The 27,824-nt window shown below is 37.0% G+C and overlaps 1 protein-coding gene across 3 annotated transcripts; it reads left to right on the forward strand.

Annotated features, from left to right (window-relative positions):
- Positions 1 to 196: 196 nt before the first annotated feature.
- On the forward strand, positions 197 to 24,377 carry LOC132185959 (probable serine/threonine protein kinase IREH1). 3 transcript variants are annotated; one of them, XM_059599781.1, is made up of 18 exons: positions 202 to 1,063; positions 4,306 to 4,370; positions 4,495 to 4,677; positions 4,776 to 6,155; positions 11,696 to 11,868; positions 12,100 to 12,349; positions 13,307 to 13,399; positions 13,482 to 13,622; positions 13,757 to 13,849; positions 16,562 to 16,766; positions 17,112 to 17,197; positions 18,685 to 18,773; positions 22,494 to 22,545; positions 22,643 to 22,699; positions 22,797 to 22,970; positions 23,087 to 23,164; positions 23,837 to 24,005; positions 24,100 to 24,377. In XM_059599781.1, exons 1-17 carry the CDS (start codon positions 373 to 375, stop codon positions 23,918 to 23,920), a joined length of 3,894 nt encoding a protein of 1,297 aa, XP_059455764.1. In that variant the 5' UTR covers positions 202 to 372; the 3' UTR covers positions 23,921 to 24,005; positions 24,100 to 24,377. The 3 variants fall into 3 exon arrangements, with proteins under 3 accessions (XP_059455765.1, XP_059455764.1, XP_059455766.1); XM_059599783.1 differs by having other exon boundaries at positions 975 to 1,063; positions 4,469 to 4,677; XM_059599782.1 differs by lacking the exons at positions 18,685 to 18,773; positions 23,087 to 23,164; positions 23,837 to 24,005; positions 24,100 to 24,377 and having other exon boundaries at positions 197 to 1,063; positions 22,797 to 22,887.
- The last annotated feature ends 3,447 nt before the right edge of the window (positions 24,378 to 27,824 follow it).

A 27,824-nucleotide genomic window follows, 5' to 3' on the forward strand; every position in this document is an offset into this window, starting at 1 on the left:
TGCATGTTTTACGATCGTTTTTTCGGGTAAAATTTGTAGGAGAATGAATGCATTTATGGGTAAAAAAAAGAGCTATATGTATTTAGAGGGTTTGAAATAATGGATAGCGGTAAATGTGGAACATTGTTTTTACCATTTGTAAACTTCACCCACCTTTCCCTTTTCAGTCATATTCTTTTCCGTGTTGCTTCAGTCTTCACCCCATTTTTTTCTCTATCTACTCTCAGACAACCAAGACAAAAAGCCACCATCTTCTCTCTATCTCTCTCTAGAATTCAATTCCTTCACTTTCTCTCTCTAGAATTCCAGTTCCTCATCTTCAATGTCAGTCTCAGCAGCCCTGGTGCTATGCTAGGGCTCTGAAACTGCAAAATGGTGTTCAAGGGGCGCTTCTTCTCCTCCTCCAAGAAATCCGACTCCTCCAGCCCCGACGGATCCAACTCCAACTCCCCCCGATCCCTCGCCTCCAACTCCCCGCTCCGATCTGACAAGAAGAAGCCCAAATCCTCCTCCAAGGACGACAACCCCTCTACTTTCCGCCAGACGCAAGCGAAAGATGGACTCAAGAAGAAAGATTCCAAGGACAAACAAACTATAACGCCAACTCAAACCCCGTCAAAACCCACTAAAACTTTCGGGTCGGGGTCTGGGTCCAAGGAGAAGAAGGTGGCTACACCGGCGGAGCCTCTCTCGCAGGTGTCGCCGATACTGGCGTCGTCTCTGGGATTGAATAGGATAAAGACTCGATCAGGGCCGTTGCCGCAGGAGAGCTTTTTTGGGTTTAGAGGCGGCGGCGGTGGCGACAAGGGCTCCGCGCTCGGCGCCAGTAATTTGTCCAGGCCCGGAAACGCCGATGCCGGCTCCGGTACGGGTTCCGGGAGTGGAGGGAAGAAGAAGGAGGTGGCGGGGCCGAGTAGTAGGATGTTGGGGTTCCAAGAGCATTGGGTGGATAATGGGAGCAATTCGGATAGTATGTCCACTGGGAGTGCGCAGTCCAGGGACCAGAGCCCCAACGTGGTGGGGCGCTCGAGGTTACAGAATGGGGAGTCCTCCTCTCAAGCTGGTATGGGTTTTTGTTTTCTCTTTGATCTTTACTTGTTTTAGCAATCAAGCGGTACTCGCTGTTTATGCACGAATGCGAGCTTGTTGTTCGTTTGATCGATTGGATTGCCATGGTTTTTCCATATGTGTATGTTTTGTATCTGTTTGTTCTTTCATTAAGTTTGTATTTGTGGGATTTTGCAAATGAGTTCGTGCAGGGTAGAATGTCTAATTTCGTTATTGTTTAACCGAGAATTTAGCGTTTTGGTAGTTGAAGAATGTTCAGGTAGATTTTGTTTTTAATTTGAGAGTTTAACATGTTGGTAGTGTGAGAAGTTGAGTAACGGAGCTCTTGAAAACGGCCTATATGTGCGCCCATTTTGTAGAATTGAGCATCGGTTCCAACATTGTGTTTATAGACATGGTAGGATATTCTCGGGAGGGATTTCATGGGTGGGTTCTGTTAGATGCTACCAAAGCCATTGCTACGTGGCTTACTTTTTAAACTCATGGTTTAATCTTAGCAGCCCCCTTGTCTTCTCCTATTCCTCCTTTCTCTCCCTGTCAATCTTCGTTACTGGGGCCTGGTTGGTTTGTGGGACATTTAAATCATGAGAGTTACTCATTATTTAGAGTTTGTACTGATAAAAGTTAAAATTCCTATGATAGGGCATTATTGTTGTTTAAATATGGTTCCAAACAACAATATCCAAACCATATCCTAAAAAAAAAAAAATGGTTAGGATATTTAAATACATTAATATTTAAATAAAAAATCTCAAACTGGAAAGTGCCCCTGAGCATTGACTGACATAATTTTTGGTAAAATATAAATACATATTCTTAAAGTAAAAAAGTTTGATTTAGGTGCCATATTAGTACATTATTATTGTGCTTGATCTAACCTACACATGGTGTGATGAAGGAATAACGGAGTGGGTTAGATTACAAATATTCTCAGAAACTATACTTGTTATATTTATGTGTCATCCATTTCGTTGAGGATTTTAACAGAATAGTATAAGGGCTGGATACCAGGATATTGAAAGAATTTAAATTTGGGCATTTCACAAAACAAAAACATTAAGTCTTGAAGTTGTCTCAACTTGCTAAGTGTTTTCAGCAGTGCCATTTTCTTACACTTATATGAGCAGACTACAAAGGTATGTGATGTATAGGGTGTCAAGCTACATATCTTAATCCATTGTTCTTACGGTCTTTGAACAAGAGGGAAAAAAATCATGAAACTCTTAAAATGAAGCAATGAAATTGTAACAGAAGTTATCTATGAGCAAGAGTGACTAGGTCCATGTAGAGTAGATGTTGGAAATGCTATGAGAGAAAATGTAATTTTGAACTAGATATAGAGATATGTGGAGTTTTATTTTATCTTAGTTTCTGATTTCTTTTTGTGGGTGTATGGCTCACTTATAAATGTGATTTGTAAATGTTCTAGGGGATGCATACTTGTATTGAACAAACTAGGAAAAGTTCCAGGTGGTTTGTGCTTTCCAGGTGTTTTTCTTCCCCAACCATCATAAGAAAACAAACTTTATGAGAGGAATGGTGATGAGTAGGATATTTGGATGGAAACTAATGGAAGATAGCAATGCAAATGATGAGAGCCTGAAAATGTGGTAATATATGACATGTAGTACAAATTTACAAATACAAAAATTCTTACTCTTCTCTCTCTTGTTTGAAGAGAGAGAAGCTCCAGAAAACCTTTGTGGTTTTCTTTCTCCGTCTCCTTATGAGGTTGTTTTTCTCCTCTTAGTGGATCTCCCTTTCTTTTCCCTCCTTTCTCCTCCCTTGGTGGTTTTTCTCTTTCTCTCTCTTGTTTTCTTGGGTTTTCATCTGCAACACCATCGAATCTACGGGGTTTTGTTATCTTTCTCAGCACACGCGCCACCTCTCCGCCTTCATTGGTCTCCTCCATTCCAATCGACACCATCCACTTCTATGCTTGCACTCCACGCGCCTCCTTGGCGTGCATGTGCTGCATGTATGATTGTAAATAAACCTGACCGTTCGATAACCCACTCGGTTTAGCTCGACCCAAACTCGAGCTCGATACTGTACAAACCCGCTCGTTACTATAGAAACATGTTCGATTAGTAAATGACATATACTCGACTCTCTCTTGAAAACTTGATAGGGGCTCGTGAGCTTAGCTTGTTTTAAAAGCTTGACGAGATCGTTTGCCCAACTCGTTAGCTCGTTCATATATATTGTATACATATACAAATATATATTAATATATTACTAAAAATTAGTTATATAAATTTAAGTATGCATATTAGTAATTAAGTAATATATGTTATATAGGTTACTTAATATTTATATGTATGTATTAGTCAACATACTATCTAGTTAGTTCATAGACTAACATATTATCTAGTTACTTAATATTTAATAGCCTGGCTTGAGTTGAGCCCGGCTCAGCTCAAATAACATGCAGATTTTTCTCTTTATTTAGTTGTTACTGCACTGACTTGGTAATATTGGGCTTATTGTTATGTTGCCTAGCCCTTTTCTGGGTTTTGGTTTGATGTATTCTTCCCCTTTTCCCTTCCCTTGTATATTGCTTAGAAAAAAAAAAGAAAAAAAAGGGACTATGTATCACAATTTCAGGTGCAATTGCTACATGTTTCTTGGTCGTTTGCATTTTTGCTTCGCAAATCTTCCCCCATTTATTGTGTTTTCCTTTTAAATGGAATTGAGATGTTTAGGAAATGGAATTGATTTTCCAGGGTATGATTCTTTTTTTCCTATTACAAGCTCAAATAGAGTCCCATTAATTAACATGGTACTCATGGTACATTGTTTTCGGAGCATAACTTGTCCCACTTATTCTGCTGCACATCTGTTATTGTATCAAATAACAATTTTTGGACCTACTGTCTAATTTGCCTAATTTATAGAAAGAAAAGTGGTTGACATGCTGCTGACCTGAAAATACACATTTCCAGAAGTTGATATGAACCTTCTCTTGTGGGCGTAGGCATTTACTTTTGCATTCAAATATTTTGCTGAAAATCTTTTTTCTTCTTCTTTGCCTCGCTTTTTTTCCAAATAAAATATACTGCTTTTATTTAGGGTGTATGCAAGATTAGAACTTTTGCATCATTTTAAACTTTGGTCATTCTATGATAGATTCAATTAGTGAAACGATTCAGTTGTGGTTTCATTTCTTCTAACTAACTGGCATATTTGTTACGTGTTTCTCAAAAATTGCTTTTGATATTTTGAATCACCTACCAGGGCGCTATGAATCATCATGGGGTCAGTCTGGAGGGTTAATCAGTCCAGATGTTTGTACACCAGAGGTACTGGTGAAAATATTTTTATTGATGATAACCATGCAATTGTTTTATCTGATTTAGTGATTATATTTTCTATTCATTATTTACTTTTCACAATATAGTTGATGGCTTGAATATTTGCTTCCAGACTGCATATGACTGTGACAATCCAAAGGAGTCTGAGTCTCCCCGTTTTCAAGCCATACTACGTGTTACAAGTGCACCTAGAAAGAGGTTTCCTGCTGATATCAAAAGTTTTTCTCATGAACTAAATTCCAAGGGTGTTCGCCCTTTCCCATTTTGGAAGCCTCGAGGCTTAAATAACTTGGAGGTACTTAAGTTTCTCTTTTGCATTAAATTTTCTTGCAAATGATAAATACAGCTCGGGAAGATTCATTTATTTTTTTATTTCCCTGCTGTTCTATGCAGGAAATATTGGTTGTCATACGGGCAAAATTCGACAAAGCAAAGGAAGAAGTAAACAATGATCTGGCTATTTTTGCAGCAGATCTGGTCGGAATTCTTGAAAAAAATGCAGATAGTCATCCTGACTGGCAGGAAACTATTGAGGACTTGCTGGTTTTGGCTCGGAGCTGTGCTATGACATCTCCTGGGGAGTTTTGGCTTCAATGTGAAAGCATAGTTCAGGAATTGGATGATAGGCGTCAAGAACTTCCACCGGGTATGCTGAAACAGCTTCATACCCGAATGCTTTTCATTCTCACAAGGTGTACCAGATTGTTGCAGTTCCACAAAGAAAGTTTGGCCGAGGATGAACATGTTATTCACTTTCGTAAATCTAGCATCCTGCATCCTGTGGAAAAACGAATTCCTCCCAGCATGGGAAGGGAGTCCAAGACTTCTAGTGCTACAAAGGTCTCAAAGGCTCTTTCAGCTAGGAAATCTTACAGTCAGGAGCAGCATGGCTTGGATTGGAAGAGAGACCATGTCATACAGCCAGAAAAGTTTCTCTTACCTCCTGCAGATGACACTTCAAAGAACTTGGAGTCTCCCTCAGGCAGGAACCGGATTGCTTCGTGGAAGAAACTTCCATCTCCAGCAGGAAAAAGCACAAAAGAAGCTGCTCCGTTGAAGGAGCAGAATGAAGGTAAAAGTGAATCTTTCAAGACATTAACCAACAGGAGGGGGATTTCTGACACAGATTTGGATCCTGCTAAGCCTCCCGAGCTTCCTTCTGCGAAAGATTCTCTTGAACATACTTCAAAGCACCAGCACAAAGTTTCTTGGGGTTACTGGGGAGATCAGCAAAATATTTCTGATGAAAGTTCAATAATATGTCGCATTTGTGAGGAGGAGGTCCCTACTTCAAATGTGGAAGACCATTCAAGAATTTGTGCCATTGCTGATCGATGTGATAAGAAGGGTCTAAGTGTCAATGAGCGTCTTGTCAGAATTTCCGAAAGTCTTGAGAAGATGATGGAATCATTTGCACTGAAGGATATTCAACATGTAGTAGGAAGTCCAGATGTTGCAAAAGTATCAAATTCAAGCGTGACAGAAGAATCTGATATTCTCTCTCCAAAACTCAGTGATTGGTCCCGTAGAGGCTCAGAGGACATGCTTGATTGTTTTCCTGAAACTGATAATTCTGTGTTAATGGATGATATGAAAGGTTTACCTTCAATGACATGTAAAACTCGTTTTGGCCCAAAATCTGATCAAGGAATGACAACATCATCTGCTGGTAGCATGACACCTAGGTCTCCGTTGTTGACACCAAGGACCAGTCAGATTGACTTGCTCTTGGCAGGAAAGGGTGCCTACTCTGAGCATGATGATGTTCCACAGGTATTTACCTTGTCTTATTTGGTTCGTTGTTTGGGGAGTTGCAGTACCACTCATTACTATAAGTGGTGAAATATGTGATTTCCTGGTTTTTCATTTGCCAATAGCCTTAGGGCCTAATGTCATTTTAATCTCCCATAACCATCTTCTGGTGGTCGAGGCTGCGGGTTCACATCCCATTAGGTGTCCAAGTTAATTACCAAGCCAGGAAAAAAACAGAGAGCTGGTATCTCAATCGAGTTTTAATTAAAACTTTCAAACTTCAACCTTTTAGCTTGTGGATTTCACATTTAATGGGAGAAATGAAGAAAGAACATCTATAATATTGTCAAGAGACGGCTATGGCTTCAACCTTTTAGCTTGTGGCTTTCCCGTGTATGTGGGTTGCGCCCCTCTGCGCTTTTTATATCATTATTACTTATCAAAAAAAGATTGTCAAGAGACGGCTCAAATAACATTTAACTGCTCTTTTATCCTAAAGTGGCTTAGAAGAAAACTCTTAACATAACAGAGCGAATGTTTCTCATCAGTGCGGATCAACAACATTTAAGTAGTCCTAAAGCTCATTTATAAGAGCTCTGATATCAAGGACATGCCTCAATAAATCCGGACATTTTCTCTGAAACACATATATTCTGTTTGTACGCATGTGCCCATGTGTAATATTAGTAGGTAGATAAAATGTAAACAAATAATACAAGAGAAACTGATGTCCAGAATTAGATTTAAGAACTGAATTTGGATTTGATTATCGATGATATGCAATAAAGCAATGTCTGACACAAAGCCAATCACCAGCCTGATTTAAAAGGTTTGGTTTTGATACTGGATTTGACTGATCTGTACCAATCCAATTTTTTTTGTTAAAAATGAAAATTGAAATTTTTGGGATAGGTAATTAGTAATGTGGCTACTTTTAGAAACATCATATGTCTGAAATGATGGGATTGCTGTGAATGGTGTTGGCTCGTGAGGGAGCGGTACAGAGGCCTGGTTTAGGCCGTTGACGGTGTTGATTACCATGGGATATTTGGGTTTTTTCTACGTAGAAGGAAAGGTGTTTGAGATTCGGTCAAAGGTTTTAGGACATTGGTTTCTTTTATTTCTCGAACTGGCCAAAGGTTAGTTTTTGGCATGATGTGTGGTGTGGAGATAGTCTGTTGAAAATCTCTTATACTCAGAGAAAACATGCGTGGGTGGCGGATAGCATGCAGGTTCGAGAGGGGATTATTTAGTGAAATGTAATTTTTACTAGACCAGTTTCGGATTGGGACGTGGAGGTAGTAGTATCTTTCTTTGAGAGTCTGTATTCTTTCAAACTAAGACAAGGAGAGGAGGATAGAATAGGATGAAGTCCTTCCAAAAGGAGCAAGTTTGAAGTTAAGTTGTTTTATCAAGTGTTACTAGCCATAATGGATCATTTTTTCCTTGGAAGAGTATATGGAGAGTCAAGGCGCCATCACGGGTGGCCTTTTTGTGTGGACAACATCAATAGGAAAAATATTGACGCTTGATAATTCGAGAAAGAAATGTTGTGATGGTTGAATGGTGTTGCATGTGCAAGAAGAGTGGAGAGTTCATTGATCATTTACCAATTCATTGTGAAGTAGTAGGGAATTATGGAGCTCTGTTCTTAATTTGTTTGGTGTAGAGTGGGTTATGTCAAAAAGGGTGATCAACTTGTTGGTCAGTTCGGGAGGACAGTTGGACATGGTACAACTATGAAAGTATTGGGGTTGATTCTATTGTGTTTAATGTGGTGTTTTTGGCAAGAGAGGAATGCTTAGAGTTTTGAAGATGTAAAGACTCTGGTGATAGAGTTGCGGAAGATTATGTTTAACACTTTCTATACTTGGATATGTGCACATCATAGTTTGCTCGTTTCTAGTTTTGCAGATTTTTTGAATTTGTGTTCGCCTTTTTCTTCAAATTAGGGTTTCTCTTATGTACTTCCTATGTACTAGAGTTGCGCCCCTTCAAATTAGGGGTTCTCTTATGTACATTCTGGACCATGTCCGACGATTGGACCACGTGAAATAGGTTCTTGTCAAAATGGCATAAGCAATCATAATGAAGAAGAAGATGGTCCATGGACTCCGCATTCCTCTTACGCAGGCAACATCTGTCCACCACAATAACATACCACTTTTTGAGGTTATCCATGGTAAGGATCTTACCTAAAGCTGGCAACCAAGCAAAAATGGCTGCCGTCAACAAAGCCTTAGTCTGCCAAGCACTCTTCCAAGGGAAGCGACAAACCTTCACTACAATCCTAGGAATAATAGAAGGATCTAATCTTAAACAATCCTCTTTTGGAGGGGACCCACCATAGCTTATCTTCACGTCCTTGTCTCACTCTAGCTAAATACAACATCCTGAAGAATGAGACAAAAACATTCACCTCCCAATCAGGAGCTTCTCTAACAAAGTTCACATTCCACTGCTCCACTATGCCATTTAAATCTGGAATGGCTTCCTTAAGGGCCACATCCTCACACCATTGACTATGTCAAATCCTAATGTTGGAGCCATCTCTCACCTCGAATTTGGCCTGACACGAAAATTTTATTCAACCCCTCATAATGTTCTTCCATAACCCCACCCCAAACGCTTCAGAAGGCTCAATAGAACACCATCCACCCCATGCATTGCCAAACTTAGAGTTCACAGCCGCTCTCCACCAAGCCTCTCTCTCATGCATATAGCGCCAAAGCTATTTACCTAAGAGAGCACGATTAAATGAAAGTAAGTCCCGAATTCCCATTCCTCCCTTAGAGAACGACAAACAAATATTGGACCGGCTAACTAGGTGCTATTTGAACTCTTCACCTAGCTCACCCTATAAGAAATCACGGTCGAGCTTCCCAATACGGTTGGCAACACTCACTGGGATAGAAAAGAGGAACATGAAATACGTAGGCAAGTTAGAAAGTGTGCTCTTCATAAGGTTAACCCTACCACCCTTGGACCAGTACATCATTTTTCAACTAGCCAACCGACGCGCTATCTTTTCAATAACGCTGTCCCAAATATGCTTCGCCTTAGTCTTCACTGGCAAAGAGGAAACCCCACAACCTAGAATAGTGTAGCAATGCTTCACCAGCAAAAAGTCCCTTGATTATGTTTTCCCAATAGTGTAGCAATGCTTCTTGTTTCTAGGAAAATATATATTTTATTATTATTTTTGAAAAATGGGTTGACTTTACTTTTTCTCAAGGTGGCTGAATTCAATTTTGAATTTATAATATTGCAGTGAGTTTAGTTTCATAGTTGATGATAATTTTAATGATTTCCACTTCGCACAAGATCGTTCCTACACAACATTGTCAATTGTGGCTTATTGAGACAGATTAGGTTTGATGTGACACTTGTAATAATAACATAAATAGCGTAGACTATTTTAATTTAAAATGATGAGCTTTTTTTTATAGGAAAAATTACAGTTTACCCCCATAAAGTTGACAGCGTTTTTCAATTCGAACATTAAAGTTTCAATTTTTGCAATCTACCCCCCCAAAGTTCCAAATTTTTGCAATTTGACCAATTGTATCCAAAGCTTCCCATATTGCCCTTAATTTTTATTTTTTTATTTTTTATAAAAAATTTTTAAAAAAATTCGGGGTGGCCGTAGCCACCCCTTTGGCCATCTGGCCATTTTTGCACCCCCAAATTTGTTTTTTTTCTTCATAAAAAAAATTAAAAAAAAAAAATTAGGGGCAATATGAGAATTTTGGTATAATATTGGTCGAATTGAAAAAAATTGGAACTTTGTGGGGGTGGATTGCAAAAATTGAAACTTTGTGGGGGTGGATTGCAAAAATTGAAACTTTAGTGTTTGAATTGAAAAACGCTGTCAACTTTGGAGGGTAAACTGTAATTTTCCTTTTTTTTACTATAATTGTTGAGGGTATTGATGGTTAGGATCAGTTGGATTATCATCATTACTGTTGTTATTATTATTATTATTACTAGTTACATTATTATTTCGTTTCTCTTTGTAATGTGTTCCTTCTCATGTGAGGGTCAGATTTTTAATTCCCTACCGATTTGCAGTTTAGTTGCATAACAAGTTTGGCTATCACAAAAACTTCCCTCTTCCATTATTTTTTCTATTTGCAAGGCTATATTAAAAAATTAAAAAAAAAAATCTGTGGGGTGGGTTGGGGAGGTGGAGGATATTTATGCCCCTATTATGTTTAATTTTTTTTTTTGGTTTTTTTTTTTGGTCTGTGGGGTGGGTTGGGGAGGTGGAGGATATTTATGCCCCTATTATGTTTAATTTTTTTTTTTTGGTTTTGTCTGTGGGGTGGGTTGGGGAGGGTGGAGGATATTTATGCCCTATTATGTTTTTTTTTTTTTTTTTTTTTTTTTTTTTTTTTTTTAAAAAAAAAAAATTGCCTCTTTGTGGCCAATGTTTATCCTAACCAATAGTTGAATAATCTATTTCAGATATTTTTTTTTTTTTTTAAAAAAAATTATAGTCTGTATCAGCTGTGGAAGTGTATCCCATCTTATTGTGTTCTCTGACCACGTAGTTGTTCCAGTCCACATGTCACATTTATCTTCATTCTGGTAAAAAAATTTATACCTATTGAAAAGAGAAGCATATTTGGGCTAGAGTGTGTGGCTGTTACCACAAGGTCAAAAGTTCAAGCCCCTTCCCCTAGATACTTTTTATTAAATCTTTTAATAAATCTGAAAAAGAAAGCTGTTGAAAGATAATATATATATATATATATATATAAAAGAAAGGATGACCAAGAAAAGACATGGTTATTGTCAAATGATACACATCTCCAAAACTGATGGACCTTTAAAAACAGAGGCATACTATGTACTGTTTTCTCATAATTTAGCATTGTACATTCCAGGAAAAAGTTGCTTCTACCTGTAAATTAGCACCTATTTGCTCCCTTGGCAACCCAAGCCCATAAAGAAAAGGAAATAATTTCTCGAGCAACATTGCATCAAAAGATATGAACCCATACTTTGATTCCAAACTTTAGATCTGTCTAAAAGGTTATTCCAAAGTTATTTTGCAAATGGACCTTTTTAGCAGCTCTATATGCAGTTTGAGTGGTGGTGCAAGGCAATAAGGTCTACTCCCAAGGTGTAGGTATTTGTTAATCATTCAATTGCAGTTTTTATTTATTTGTTTTTGTGTCTAAAATGGCATTCTGAAGGAGATAGAAGGGACCATCAAAGAATGGTAGCTCTGTTGACAATGTGATTTAGATTGTCGTCTTTGGTCTTTCTGTACCAACGTACTGTTTGCTTATATTATTAGCGCATTTGTACATTTTGAATTTGTAGAAAGGTATGTTGTTTGATTTATGAACTTATGGGCAGAGTCAATCTATATTAGCTAAAATATATAATAAGACTGCAAATGCATGTTGGTTTTTTTATATAGTTTGTAGTAGTGTTCCACATGGTAGTTGTTTGAATTCTCACTTTGTTCACTTGCTGATACCCAACCATTAGTCTGTGTAAAAGTTTCACTATTTATGTTGTCTTTTTAAAATTCCTTATGGTCAATGCAGATGAATGAACTTGCTGATATTGCAAGATGTGTAGCAAATACACCTTTGGATGATGATCGCACTTTACCATATTTATTAACTTGTCTTGAAGACTTGAGGGTTGTCATTGACCGCAGGAAGGTTGATGCGCTTACAGTGGCGACATTTGGGGCACGCATTGAGAAGTTGATTAGGTGAGTACTTTGCTGCTGTATTTCTTGAATGTTTCAAATTAAAAATCACAGAGGGCATCAGATTTACTATGAATGGTTCTGAAAAGTTTGTTCAGCACTTTTACTTATCAAAAAAAAAGTTTGTTCAGCACTTTCTATTGCTGAAGTATCTGTACCCATGGCTTCTGATTGGAAGGGTTTAAATTGATTCTGTACGTGAAATTATTAACGTGGTAAATTATGATTTTCTAGGGAGAAGTATTTGCAGCTTTGTGAGATGGTGGATGATGAAAAGGTTGACATAACCAGTACTGTAATTCATGAAGACGCTCCTTTGGAGGATGATGTGGTTCGAAGCTTGAGAACAAGCCCTATACATTCTTCATCCAAGGACCGTACCTCTATAGATGACTTTGAGATTATAAAGCCAATCAGTCGTGGAGCATTTGGAAGGGTTTTCTTGGCTAAAAAGAGAACAACAGGGGACCTATTTGCGATAAAGGTACCAAGTCTGCTGTTGCTTCTATTACTTCTTTTGAAGTTAGAACTTTTTTATCCTCAATAAATCATGCCCTACCAGTATGATCTGCATGGGTTACTATGATCTTTTGATAAGCACATAGGTTACTATTATGCATCACAATAAATAGAATATAGTGCCCTTCATCCCCATTCCTATTCCCGCTCTTCAAACTAAACAATCTGCATTTTAAGTGACCTATGTGGGACCACTAATGGTTGCTTGTGCACTTCTTAAATAAAATTTGACGCATTTTTTTTTCAGGGTAAATGGAAATTTGTCATAGTTTGACTCATTGCCTAATAATTTGGCACAGACCTTGTATTGGTACATTGCGAGATGTTATGAACGTTCTAACATTTACCACATTATCAGGCGAGAGGCCTTTGGTTCAAATGGTTGTTAACCCCATTACAATGATATGATGATGAGTTTAAGTTCCATTTAGTGAAGTTGTCAAAAATCTGTACTCTAAGTGGTTGTAGCGTATGCTATGGAGAGGGAGGTTCTATGGAGATCGGTGCTGGACAATAAATATGATAGTTTGCGGGGAGGTTGCAGGGCCTTTTTGTGCAGAAGTGAGGAAATGTGTAAGGAAGGGGTGGGAAGGTTTTTCTAAATTTGTGAGGTATGAGGTGGGAGATAGATTTGTTTGAGAAGCTTCTTCTAATCTTTCGTTTTGTTGTTTTCTTTACATATTTAAGTTTCACTTGTGGTTTTATCTTCCCAGATTTTTCTTTCTTGACATAGCCTAATGAATTCTGTTTTCATTTTTCTCCTATGCTTTGTTTTGGGTGCATCAGAGAATAGTATCTTATGTTCTTTTTTGCCAGGTTTTATGAGGCAGCCTAACTCCAACTTTTATGCTTGTATGTTGTCATTGAGCTGTGAAGAATCTTAGTTTTTAATTGCATCTGATATTTGTGCGATTTGCAACAGGTTCTTAAAAAGGCAGATATGATCCGTAAGAATGCTGTTGAAAGTATATTAGCAGAACGTGATATTTTAATTTCTGTCCGCAATCCTTTTGTGGTGAGCAGGTCTAGCTAGCTTAGCATTTTTTCCTTTGCTTGAGAATTTTTAATTCATTATAACATGAATGGTTCATTATCAGGTTCGCTTCTTTTATTCTTTTACATGTCGTGACAACCTGTATCTTGTGATGGAGTATCTAAATGGAGGAGATTTGTATTCGTTATTGAGAAATTTGGGCTGCTTAGATGAGGATGTTGCTCGTGTATATTTAGCAGAAGTTGTAAGTATATTTTTGTTTTTGAAATGTGATTATTTCTTATTCTTGTGAAAGAAAATGACTATTGTTTATGTTATAGCGTGATTCTAATACCTGTGGACCTTTTTTGTTTTTTTTTGGGGGGGGGGTTGGGACAGGTGCTTGCTTTGGAATATTTACATTCTCTGCGCGTGGTTCATCGTGATTTGAAGCCTGATAATCTGTTGATTGCACATGATGGTCATATTAAGGTGACAATAACTTTTATTTTTTTGTTCTCCTATTTGAGGCAGATTGTCGAGGTTGCACATCCTAACGTTTCTAGCTTACTGATCTCAACATAGATAGATTAGATGGTATAAGCAGAACCATGACGAATTTATTGGTTCCCCCTAGAGTTAGTAATGGGTCAACCAACAGAATAGATGCAAAAGATTCGCCAATTACTTTATTTCAATTATTGCATTATAAAAGATTATTTTGCTTCCTTTCAGCTGCATAGAAAGAAAAGAAAACGAGAAAAAAAAAAAAAAACAGATGGACCGTTTTTGTTTGGTTATGGTTGACTCGGGTGAATTTGATTATTGTACTTCACTATTTAATATTGACTTGGCCCTTAACAAGGTATTTAGATTCAATTTACTCATACCCAGCCAAATAATTGTTTTAAAAAAGTCTGATACATTCAGTGTGCATTAGATGGTATTCTGTGCTTGTCGTTAAGTTCCCCAGTATTAGATGGAATGGTGTCTAGTGATTTCTTTTTAGTTTATTTTATCTTTTTTCTTTCTGTCTGTTTTGCCGCAGCTTATGGTGAAAAATTGAAAGTTGATAGAATGTTGGCTTAATGTTTTATTCAATAAAGTTTTTTTTTTTTTCCTTATTTTAATATAATACCCGCCTTATATTTTGGTTCTATTGTTTATTTTATAGGAGGTCTTTTGTAATCAATGTAAGTAAGGGTAGAGATGGTCTTATGGTAAGGATACAAAACGATACAAAAATTATATGAAAATATTTCTCCTTTTTTTTTGTTTCTTCTTCTTTTTTGTTTTTTTTTTTTTTTTTGGGGGGCGGTGGTAAGGAACGGCAAGGAAAATAAAAGAATATGAGAATATCATATCAAATATGAATGTTAATTGTTGTGCTGTTGAAGCTTCCTTTTAATGTCCCTTGTTTCTGGGGTGTAACCTGATACGCTCGGTTCAGAATTGGACTACTTACAACTTCTGACCCCAGAGGGGTTGAAAGTGAAAATTTCAGGCCGAGCTAACCGCTGGGTCGGCTCATGCCAAACTGACCTTGACACTGACAAAGTTGGTTGGGTGAAAAAAAAAGTCTTACACTTAAAAAGAAATGGAAAAAACTGAAGAAAGAAACAGATGTTATTCAGCAAGAGTCCAACAAACCCAGCAAGATATTCAGGGGAAAAAAAACCAAGAATTGATAAGTCTTTTCCAAAAAAAACCAAAAAGAAATTCTTGGTTTTTTTGATAAGTCTTTTTTTTTTTTTTTTTAACTTATCAAAAAAACCAAGAATTGCAACTGAAACAAGAAAATGAAAAAACTCAGGAACACCGGTCAACAAAAACAAAATCGGCAGATCTGTCATAAGAAGGCTCACCTGAAGGCTTTTCTGTCACAAGATTGGCAGATCTTGGTCACCTGAAAGACAGAGTGACAGAAAATGACTAAGCGAGGCTGTGAAAGTGAGCAGTGAGAACAGTGAGGTAAGGGCGGTGCTGGGGCATAGATGAATATGAGAGAGAGCCTAAATTTTTTCCTTTGAGGGGCGAAAAGTGTTTTTTTTGGTACGAAAGAAAGCCAAAATGGCCAAAGTGAGGAGTACTGAAGGTGCTAGGGTTATTGGGTTAGGTTAAGAATAAGGGTAAAGGAATTATATATATTAAAGGGGGTTGGGTTGGGTTTTGTTGATTTTTCGAGCCCCTTAAACTGACTTCTGACCCGACTCTAGGTTAGAAGTTCAATTTTGACCCAACCTCGACCTCACCCTGGTGGAAATCAGTCAGGTTTGGTTGTTCGGATTGGGTAGGCGGTTTTTTCGAACATCCCTACCTGTTTCAGACATGGCTAAGCATTTCCCTGGTCTTTCCTATGTTGCCTTATTCAGCAACGTGAGACATTAATATAGCCATGAAAATATTGCTATTTGATCCTTAGTTGTGCCATTTGGTTTTTTGGAGCACTGTCAGCTGGTAAATTATTGTCTAGTGTTCTGAAAAATGCTTTTGCCATATGTCATTGCTTCTGCAGTATGTTACCTTTTCCTATTTTTTTTTTATATATATATATATATATATATATGTTATGTATGTATGTATATATACCTATCCAAAAAAAAAAATGTATGTATGTATGTATGTATAGACAGATATATGCATGCCTATGTACATTCACACACACACCCCAACACCCACTCACGGCCACACCCATACACAAACGCAATGGAATTATGGAAAAAATTCTTTTTATGAGTTATCTGGATCTAGCATAACATAATGTGATATATGTTTAATGCATCAATTTGTTAAATTCATAAAAGTTTAAGAGGTCAATATTCAGAATTGACCTGGTGAAGTATGGTCCTAGGAGGGTTGAATAGTGTATGGTCCATTTCGAGAGTTCTTGCATAAAGAGGCAGTTCTCAAGACTCAAACTTAACGCACTTGCACATGAGACAAAAATATTAGCATTAAGTAAGAGAAACTTGCACTTGCACAAATTTTAATAGATAACGGAAAATATTAGTATTAAGAAAGAGAAACTTGTGCCTTCCCTTTGCTTAGCTGGTTTTAAGCTCCTTTTTTTAAATCATATATTAGGTTCACGCGACCTTGAGACTCACTGTTTAGAACATTGCTTTTATGGGTAGGTTTTTGTTTGTATTGAAAACTATCATTCCCTAGAAACTTATAAAGAGTTCCTTTGTTCCACCTGTGCAGTTGACGGACTTTGGACTTTCTAAGGTTGGTCTGATCAACAGCACTGATGACTTGTCTGGTCCCGCAGTCAGTGGGGCATCCCTACTTGGGGAAGATGAACCTCAGTTATCTGTATCCGAGCATCAGCGAGAAAGGAGGAAAAAACGTTCTGCTGTGGGTACACCAGATTATTTGGCACCAGAGATACTTTTGGGAACAGGACATGGTTTGTATACCATTTTCTTTGTTTAAGGTGCTATGGTTTTTTTTATTTTTTTTATTTTTTATTATTATATTCAACTTTAGGTTTACCTTTGGTAATCTTGAAATAAATAAAGCTTAAGCAAGGTGGATTAGTAGTAGGTATAAGAGTCAAGGTTTTCAAACTTTGAATAGACTTCAAATGAAGTGGATTGGATCTCTTAACTTTTGATGAGTCAACTTTAAAACTAAGCGGCACTCAACCTTCACGCTTCCACCCTCCCCAATACACACGTGTGCAGAAGTTTATTCTCTTCCCTTGCATTAAAGTGGTAGGATTAATATAGACCATTTAACCTTTTTCCTGCAGGTGCAACTGCTGATTGGTGGTCTGTGGGTGTCATATTATTTGAGTTGATAGTTGGCATTCCACCCTTCAACGCTGAACATCCTCAGGTTAATATCTTGCTTATTCTACTCTCCACTGGTGCTGGAAGTAACATTTACTATGCCTGAGAGATTATTTTTAAAAAGTAATTGTCTGTACAATGAGTAAATTGGGTGATATTATTGTCAAAATATTGTCTGGGACATGTAGGCAAGCCTTTGTGATTAGATTTGTTTATGACACTAAGTTATGGGTTTGAGACATAAGAAAGAATTTCATATAATTTTTAAAAGTGCCACTTGGTGCAATGAAAATACATTAAATCTCATCCAAGTTATTATTGCTGCTTACTAGAGAATGTGGCCTTGCACAGGTTGGCTCATTCAGATGGCTTAGAAGTTTTTTTTAATAAGTAATTCAATCTCATTAGAAAAGCGTAGAGGGGCACAACCTTTTATATTCAAAAAGAATACAAGAGAAAACCCTTATTTGGGAGAAAAAGAACGGAGGTCCAAAAACTCATAAAAACGCATACTATGGTGTTGTTGTCCATGTGTAAAGGGATTTGAACATAATATTTTTCAGTTCTACCACTGAAGTCTCTAGATCTTCAAAGCTCCATGCATTTCGCTCTCTCTAAATACACCATTTTAAACTCAACGGAGTCAACTTCCAAACTTCCAAAAAGATATGGCTTCCCACCTAACCTCTCCTATTCACCAACGACTCTCTCAACCTTCTTGGCATAACCCAATTAACACCGAACAAATGGAAAAGCAAACTCCATAATTCTCTTCCTACAATTGACTTCCCGCTTTTCTTCCACATAAAACACCATTCTACCACTATGATGTTCATCTTCCTTAGGTTATCCAAAGTCAAGATTTTTCTTAATATCACCATTCTCACAAAGAATGTCACTCTGGAAGGAGTCTTAACTTTCCAAATATTCTTCCAAGGAAAAGAAGAGCTAGTAGGAATGGATAACACTCACTTCAAATTCCTCCTTTTAGAAAGGATCCATTATATTTTATTCTCACCTCCTTGCCTTACTCAGAGAGAATACAATAGCTCAAAGAAAGAAGAGATAAAATCCACCTACCAAACATGCACAAGTTTGGTGAAAAAATTATATTCCATTGAAAAGATTTTCATTTTGGAACTGCATATGATCCTCCACGCACGCGTCCTTACAACGTGCAATACTAAGTGAGTTCAGATAAGAAATCTTCAGGGGCTGTTCCCCAAATCATGCCAACCTGACATTGGACCCATCTCCCACCTCATTTCTAACAAATCATGTACTTAGAAGTTATGGCGTGATAAGCTGGTTTTTATTTGCAAGATTGGTTTTCCTCCTCCAAAGTAGATGATAAATAATACTTCATCATAGGATTGGGTATATTAATGTTGATTTTAGTATGTTTCCGGAAGACTCGACTTGAACTAACCTTCTAAAGGCATTAGACTAATTTTATGTATATGTTCATCAAGTTGGGTGTTGTTGATTGAGTTCTTACTTATGGCTCCCCTTTTTTTTTTTTTTTGCTTCTAGACAATATTCGATAATATTCTCAATCGTAAAATACCTTGGCCCCGGGTACCGAATGAAATGAGCCTTGAAGCACAAGATCTAATTGATCGGTAAGAGCAGCATTTGATTGTTATTATATTTGATGATCTTCAAGGATCTAATATACGTTGAAGTTAGTATTACATGATATAAATAATGTTTTTTCATCTACAAAACAAGGACCATTAATATCTATTAATTGTTATTTGTGATCGGCTTTAATTCATGTGAGACTCGATGAGACTCTTGTTCAGAAGTTCTTATTCTTGGTCATATTATTATTTTAACTGCGCTTTGGTTTTCTTGACTAATGTGATATGATGTAGAGTTTATTAACAGCTTAAAAGCAAAAAATTTAGAGTGCTTAAAGCATCTATAATGAGCTGAGTTGAGAGCGCCCCTTCCAAGAGAGGGATGTTTGATGTGAGATCTTTCTATAGTGTCCTTGTACCTCATGAGAGCGCCCATTTCCTTGGAAGAGTATTTGGCCCCTTGAGAGTGGCCTTTTTGGCTTGGACAGCTGTCCCAGGGAAAATCCTAACCATGGATAACCTAAGGAAACAAAGTGTCTTTGTGGTTGATTAGTGTTGTGTGTAAAAGGAGTGGGGAGACTATGAATCATCTTCTTCTCCATTACGAGACCACTAGTGCTTTGTGGATTGCTATCTTCAGTCGTCTTGGGTTAGCTTGGGTTATGCCTAGAAGAGTAGTAGACCTTTTCACTTGTTGGAGATGGTTGAGAGGTAGTCCCAAGTGTGACTGTGTGAAAGTTAGTTCCAGCCTGCCTTTTGTGGTGTCTTTGGAGAGAAAGAAACGATAGATGTTTTAAAGATTGCGAGAGGACAGTGGCGGAACCAAAGTCTTTCTTCTTCAAACTCTCTATCTCTGAACAGCTGCCTTAGATTTTAATTTGCTTAGTTTTCATATTTTCTCAACTTGTTTTCTCTTTCTAGCTAAGTGTTTCTCTTGTATACGTGCTTAGGTTGCACCTTTTGCGCTTGTATTGATATTTCATGTACTTATAAAAAAAAATGAGATGAGTTGAAAGTTTGGAGATATTTCCTTGCCCACTTCCCTAGAATAATGACGTCATATTTTGTGATTTTTTTTTTTCTCAAATTTTGATATGCTACCAACTTCTGGAAAGTTTTAGAGGCTAACCTTTATTCCCTCACCAAATAGCATTAAATGTCTAGCGTATGTCTCAAAGCAAGACAAGAAGAACTGTCGTGGACTTGCCACAACAAAGAAATAGTATTGGATCTCATCGTGAATGGGGCCTGCTTTTGACTGGATCTGTTGATGCTGATATTGCTAATCATACTATTTGGGAAGGGGAGAAATCATAAATGATTGAAGCGTAAATTTTCAATTGCAGTTGTAGGTGGGAGGGAGGGGCTGTTGCCAGCCTGATTCTCTTTTTCCTTTCGGTTTATTAGAAGTAGATTCTTAATAAATATTATTAGAAGTAGACGGGTTTATTTTGCTAATAAGCTTTAGCTCAAATGGAGCTTCCTCCCATTGTGGCAAGATGGAGGGTGAAGGTGTGAGCCTTGATCCCACTATATAAGAAATAAGGTACAAAGTTTCTTTTGAGTTTTAGAAGATGCTTGTGTAACCTGAAATACTGCATCCATGAATGCAGTATGTTCTCATATGGGGAGCGAAATAATAAATAGACACAAATAAATATAAACCGGTCTTTCTACAGGTGTGCTCGACGGTCGCACAACCTATTTGCAAGTATGAATGATGTCAGGGATTGATAAAAGAGAGATGTATTGATATGAGAGATGTATAGTTGGGAGATATTAGCAATTAGACCTTAGTATACCCACAGTGGAGTTATTCTATAGAGAGCCCTTACTATCCAGTCTATTCTTAAGACCCCACTTTTGCATCCTTCAATAAAAATTTGACACCTCACTTAAAATCACCAAAATACACTAAGACTAAAACACCAGATTACATCTCTCTAACCCACCAACTCATAAACCACCCCACCCCTCCAGCCAAACGGCGCTGTCGGAATCCATGGAGCCATAGCTGGAACACGCACACAGAGAGAGAGAGATAGATGATGTTGGTGGCCCAAGCACGTGGGTCTCGGCCAGAGACCCGCCGTGGGTCTGCTGACCCACAGCTGGGTCTGGCTGCTGACCCGGCGTGGGTCGCCGAGACTTACATGGGTCATGGCCAAACCCAACCGTGGGTCACGGCCAGACCTAGCTGTGGGTCAGCAGACCCATGACGAGTCTTTGGCCAAGACCTGCATGCCTGGGCCACCAACATCATCTATCTCTCTTGAGCAGATTCCGGCTGTGGCTCCATGGATTCCGGCGGCGGCGTTTGGCTGGAGGGGTGGGGTGGTTTACGGGTCGGTAGGTTAGATGGAGATGTAATCTGGTGTTTTAGTCTTAGTATATTTTAGTGTTTTTAAGTGAGGTGTCAAATTCTTATTGGAAGTTGCAAAAGCGGGGTTTTAACGATGAACCGGATTGAAGTTTTTCTCTCTTCCATATATTTCCAAGAGATGTATCTCTTTGAATTTGTAACTTCCATAACTAAAAGTTGTGTCAATTGGTTGGTTATACATAACCCCTCAGATGAAGGTTAAAACAATTAATTCAATCAACCATTTTTCAGAATTCGAAAATATTGAATCTCTCTCAATTCTCTCTCAAACAGCATTTAGATTGTGGGCACGTATGTGTTGTTCTTATAATAAAACACTACCGTCAAGTTCTTTCGAATCTAGTCGTGAGAGGCATCACGATACAGTGTAAAACACTTACTAAAGATCCTTGTAGAAATGTACAAATCATATAACTCTATATTTTTTATATTTATTGTTGGAAATAATTTTGGATGGTGCACAAATTCTCATTGATATAAAATCATTATAATCTAAAAATTAATAATAAAATAAATAAGATACAAGAGATGAAAAGTAGAGTATGAAAAGATCTCACAATGTGCGATAGAATTACGCAAGAGAGTTGTCCTTAAAGGTTGATTTGTGTCTTCCGGAGTATATAACTCGATGCAATCGAATCTTTTGACATTATGAAAAGAAAAAGCTGTGAGTTGTAACTATCGGTTGTATGCGCATAGACCATTAATGCTGAACTGAGAGTTTAATAGTTTGATAGTTAAACAAGAAAATATTTGTGATAATCTATTTATTTCAGTCCTTAGTAATGCATGATGGTCTAAAGTTTTTGGTGTGTACTTGGATACAAGAATTTTATTTTGGAAAGTGGGATCAATTCAAAGTGACTGGTGCATGTGTTTTCTTGGGTATGTCGTTGTTATGATGGTTGCTTGTATATGCTGCAGTATGAACTGCTCTTACTGAACTGTTGAAATAGAATATTGATCATATGCTTGTTGTATCAGTTGCTGGTAGTACACATTAGTAAGTGCACATGTGGATGTGGATTAATTTATATGTAATATGATCGTGTCACAACCAAAACAGTTATTAACTCTGATACAACATGAGATAGCTAAGATTTCAATACATCAAAGTTATTGGCATTTGTTATATGTTAAATGTCAACTACTTTTAACATTTTATTTTCTCTGTAGTGTTGACTGATAAATGTATATTATAATAAATCATATGAAAAGACAAACTCCATTATGTGGGAATATATTGCTAGATTTAATTTGATTTTCTTCATGTAATGGCTATACTTCTGGACTCCGTACTTACGTTACCAAGATAGATTTTAGTTCTGATAATGTGTATTTAGTAAGTTCAAAGATGCGGTACATTCATTTTTCAGATTACTGACAGAAGATCCTCATCTGAGACTTGGAGCCAGAGGAGCATCGGAGGTATTTGGTTCTTAATACCCTTTACCATTATTTTTGCTTATATGTTTCCATGATACCCTTAGATGTTGAACTAATAAAAGTGAAATTTATGATCCAGGTGAAGCAACATTTATTCTTTAAAAATATCAACTGGGACACGCTTGCCAGGCAGAAGGTGCGATTGCCTGATCCATAAAATTATAGAGTTATAGATGCAATATTTCTAACTATGTTAGATGGACTACATGATTTGAAATTTGTCTCTTTTACAGGCTGCGTTTGTTCCCTCTTCAGAGAGCGCACTAGATACCAGTTACTTCACAAGTCGCTACTCATGGAACCATTCGGATGACCATGATTATCCTCCCAGTGAACCTGAGGACTCCAGTGATGCTGATAGCTTAAGTGGCAGCAGTAGTTGCTTGAGCCATCGGCAGGATGAAGTGGTATTGTATTCTAGGAACTCTTTGGACATAACAATTATGATAGAACTTCCCAGATTGTCGTAGTTATATAATATTTATATTGGTTGCTTTGCTCTTGGCAACATATTGATAAACAGGGAGATGAATGTGGGGGTCTTGCTGAATTTGATTCTGGTTCATCAGTCAATTACTCCTTCAGTAATTTCTCATTCAAGGTAGCTTTTATATCTGATTGTCCACAGAAGTTGCTCTAACTGTTATAGGCATGGTGGATACTTTAAATGTTTCTGTTTCTTAACCACCTGTGTAAGAATGCGAATAGCCTTAATTGTTTAAAGCTTTTTTGGAATGTCTGATTAGACACCTCTTTTGTGTGGCCCCAAGGGAGGCGGATACCTGTAAAAAATTTCCATTACATAAGAGGTCCCACTTTCCATGTTTAGAAAATTGGCCTTGATGGATGTGTTTCATGTGAAACTGGTTCTGTGTTGATGAAACTGGCGGATATTTTGAACCTCAAAGGGTTGGCCCAAGTGGTGAAGGGTTTGAACTTGGCGGCATCCCCAATAGGTCTAATGTTTGATTTCCCTTAGGTGTAAACAATTCTTGAGGGCCACACCTGCGGCGAAGCCGAGTCTTGGTCCAAGGGTTAACTTTCAGGAATGAGTACATGAAGTGACTGTCTTGGGAGGTTCTTTGTCATACACTGGTGGATATTGTGGCTTTCATTTAAATTTTGAGAATGAAGGATGGTCCTGAGTTAACTAATGTTTCTGGCTTCCTGATGTCTGTTCATGCCTTAATCTAGTCTTTTATGTTTTAACTTTCTCATAGAATATTGTTCATCTAGCCTCTTATTTTAATTTTCTATTTGTTGTGGTTAACAGAATCTCTCTCAGCTCGCATCAATCAACTATGATCTGCTTACTAAGGGTTTGAAGGAGGATAACCCAACAAACCCTAATGCATGACCTATCTTCCCGTCGAAAGCTGGGATTGGGTTTTGAAATTAGGTTGATTGAAGGGCTAATCAGTGTTGTTGTATACCCTGTACATGTATGATTTCAAAACCTTCATGATTTTCATTTCATGTTTTGTATATATATATATTATGTTGTGCAGCAATTTGATTGATGTGTTGTATTCGCAGAAATATAAGAAAATGAGAGGCTGAGACTGGTTCGGGATTGTGCTCTCTCCACATAGTTAACATGCCCTACTCTGTGGAGTTTCAGTTTTAGCGTTGAGCTGTTTTGTTTCATTTTGAGAACCTTTACCCTAGTTTATATGCCTCAATGTTGGTTGCAGTCTCCTCTCATGGTGTACCTTGATTTTTTTTTTTTTTTTTTTTTTTCTCCATAGTAATGAGAACACACCCTTTTGTACAGTTTACCATGTAGTTTATGAACTTTCTATTTTCTGAGCTTATGTGAAGTCCTCCCATGCTTTATTTGGAGGGATTTGCTTAGGTGCTATAAAAAACTATAGGTGATCTCTTCTTGTAGTTTTTTCAACGGGTTGGATTTAATTTTACTTGCTTTTTTTCATAAAAAGCTTGGAATTAAATTTAGATTGTTGAAAAAACTACAGAAGATCTCCTGAAGTTATTTTTACATCACATAAGCCAAATCCCGGAAAGAGTTTGAAAAGAGGTGCTATGATGGTGGTTTACTCTTCCCTCGAGCTATACACTAATGCTCCAACAATGCACATTTTACAGGCCTAATTCTTTTGAAAAAAAAAAAAAAAAAAAAAAGGTAGTGAAATTACCAATTTCATCAGTATTTTTATTTATTCCCAAATGATAGAACAATATATATATATATATTCACAAATCCTATATTCTTCCTAATTCATGGTGGGCTGAAGTTTAGTCTTCTTTCTCGAATGAGAGCTTAAATACCACTTTGGTCCTTCTGCTTTGATGATCTAACCCTAAAAAGAAAGCTAGTCCAAGGAGGAAGACAAAAGCCTTGTGGGTTTGCTCCTTTTTCTTTGCTTTTTCCCTGGGCCTTATTTTGAGCCATTGTAAGTTAGTAAGCCTCATGGCCTCCATAGCCTCAAAAGATAGTTTCAACTGTGAAGGATGATGTGCATTAAAATCCAGCATGGAAGCTAAATAGAATGGAGTTGAATTGGAGAATAAGTATATATTGATCAATCCATGCTATTTGATATGGTTGCATTTGGTTTGTTAGAATTGAGGACAGGGATTTCCTAACTCATGAGTCATGACCCATGGAGCTTCTTTATATTGTGGGTGTTAAGTTTGAATGAGAGCTATTGATGAAAGGTCTATTTTGGTTTGTGATTTTAAAATGTACGATTTAGAAATAACGACTTTAAAACATGCTATTAAAAAAGCTAATTTTAAAATGTAATTAAGCATTTTGTTAAACTGTAATCTAGCATCTAAAATCGCAATTTAGTTTTAAAAATTGTGCATTTTAAAAAACACAATTCCTTACCAGCAATTTGAAAATGCATATTTTTCTGCCTTTCCAAATTGCAATTTTTTTTTTTTAAAAAAAATTTTAAAAATGCATTCCTAATAATACATTTTTGGGGATTTGATTTAAAATCGCACTTTTGTCTTCAATGCATGCAGTCTAACAAGGGAAGCGGTAGAGTTGCTGCTTGACGTCGGCAAGCAAGCACATGGGCTGAGGCCCATTCTGATGCAATTTGCTGGCATGGAGAGAATTTATATTTACACTTAATGAAAATATTAATAGAGATATGCTAGAATCTAATAAAAAATTTTATATTTTGTCTATAAAAGTCTACGTGGCAAGATATCACATCATCTTCTTTTTGTTTTGTCTTTTTCACTTCGAAAAATGTTTCAGTGCAATATATAACCCACATTTGGCCCATTTTTAGTGACATAGCAGGTAAACAATCACATGAAATGGAGGATTGAAATTTGAAATTTGAATTTCAATCCTCTCTTTCTCTAAATATGGGCCAAATGTGAGCATTATATTGCACCGTAGCATACATTTTTTTTTTCCCTCCACAAAAAATATAATGTGGTATCTTGCCACATGGACTTTTATAGGCAAAATGTGGAGTTTTTATTAGATTCTAGCATTTCTAATATTAATAAGAAAGTTTGTTCTACCTACTCAGATGCTTCCAACTAAATAATTAAATTGCAATAATGCTTATTTTATTAGGCTATAATACTACTTGCAATTTATAAATTAAAACCACATACCCTATGCGGTCCCCCCATGTTGTCAACAAGAACTTTATCATGACAATTAAAAAAAAAAAAAAAAAATCCAGATCTCAATTCACTAATCTCCCCACATGGCATTGCTTCCTACCTGCACAAGATCCTTTCCAATTTAAAGTGAGATAGAGAGATTTTATTTTATTTTTTAGATTTTTTTCTTTTTTTTAATTAATGATATACATTGTGCCACATCATTTAAAATTTGAAATGATGTAGCAATGTATATACTATTAGAATAGTTTTTCTCGTGTCAAACACTAACCAATTCGCACTTGTAAAAGAGAGAAGACATAAGCAATAGAACCTATCTAGAATATCATCGAGGGATAACTTTACTGCTTAAATCAACAATGTGTTTAAAAGAAAGGTGATTAACTTCAAATAAAGCAGAGTTTAGGAAGAGAATATATCAAAAGTTACTTTTATCTCGTAGTGGGTTACCTTCAAGGGTGAAACTAGCATTTGAAGTATGGGGAGGGGGGATAAAATTCTAATTTTAAAAATTATAAGAACATTTTAAAAAAAAATTGAAAAAAAAAAAAAAAAAACGGTGGCTTGAGGGGGCGTCATGTGGTTCTGCCCCTCGTTACCTTTTACATGGACTTGCCTTCAACTGTTTCCTGTCAGTTCATGCACAATTCTTCTTTTTAGGATGATTCATCTCATGTCCACTTGCACTAAAGTACGTCTTATCATTGATATGGGAGTGGATTCCATACTTCATGTATTTGATAAGCTCGGGTTTTGGTCATGTGGGCTTGTCAGCTCATATATCCAACATATACAGATGGATCTATAAAATCTAATCTAAATTATGAAACGATTGGAGAGGAGTCTAATGCGGGTTTATATTCCCACAAGTCTCCCTTCAACCACAACAACTTTTAGGTGAAACTGACGTGGCCTAGACCCTAGGGCAAGGTTGATCCTCAGTGGGTTCTTTGTCCAGTTGGGCATGGGACTGGCAGTGCCCAAATTTTGTATTATGTGATCAAAACTTTTGTACTCATCCTCTACACCAGAGGTGTTTTGATTCTTCAGCAATGCAACGGATAGCAATACTTCAATAGCAAAGAGACAAAGGAGCCCCATTTTGGAAAATGGAAGGCAAGGTCCATTGCCAATCTTTGTTTCTTTTCTTTTCAAACTTATATGAGGGGAAAAAAACAAAGAAACAAACTTTTATGAGGGATTTGAAAAAATCCTTCAAGGCTTTGGATGCCAACAAAATATAAGCATCACCTCCTCCAGTAGGACCACAAATATAAGATTGTCTTCTTGCTTTTACAGCTGAACCTCCATTTATATGCAATGCTTTGGTCCACCATAAAACTATCATCATCATCTTCTTCTTCACAAGGGCCAGAGTTTTTGTATTTTGAAATTTCAATTTTGTCTACTTTGTGTTTGATCCTCTCAATGATTCATGGATGGTTTCTAGCTGTTTGTTGTTTCTGATTACTGATGATGAGAATAAACATAGGAGTATCAGCTGTATGTATGTACTCATGCTCCATCATTCATTGCAATGTTGGCATTATGTATAGTAACAATAATTGGCATTACCCACTCTAGCTCAATCACTCAGTAGTCAAAACAATCTTTCTTATTGTGTTTCAAGATAATGTTTGGTA

Source organism: Corylus avellana, chromosome ca6 (genome assembly GCF_901000735.1).
Source record: "Corylus avellana chromosome ca6, CavTom2PMs-1.0".
Classification (NCBI taxonomy): domain Eukaryota; kingdom Viridiplantae; phylum Streptophyta; class Magnoliopsida; order Fagales; family Betulaceae; genus Corylus; species Corylus avellana.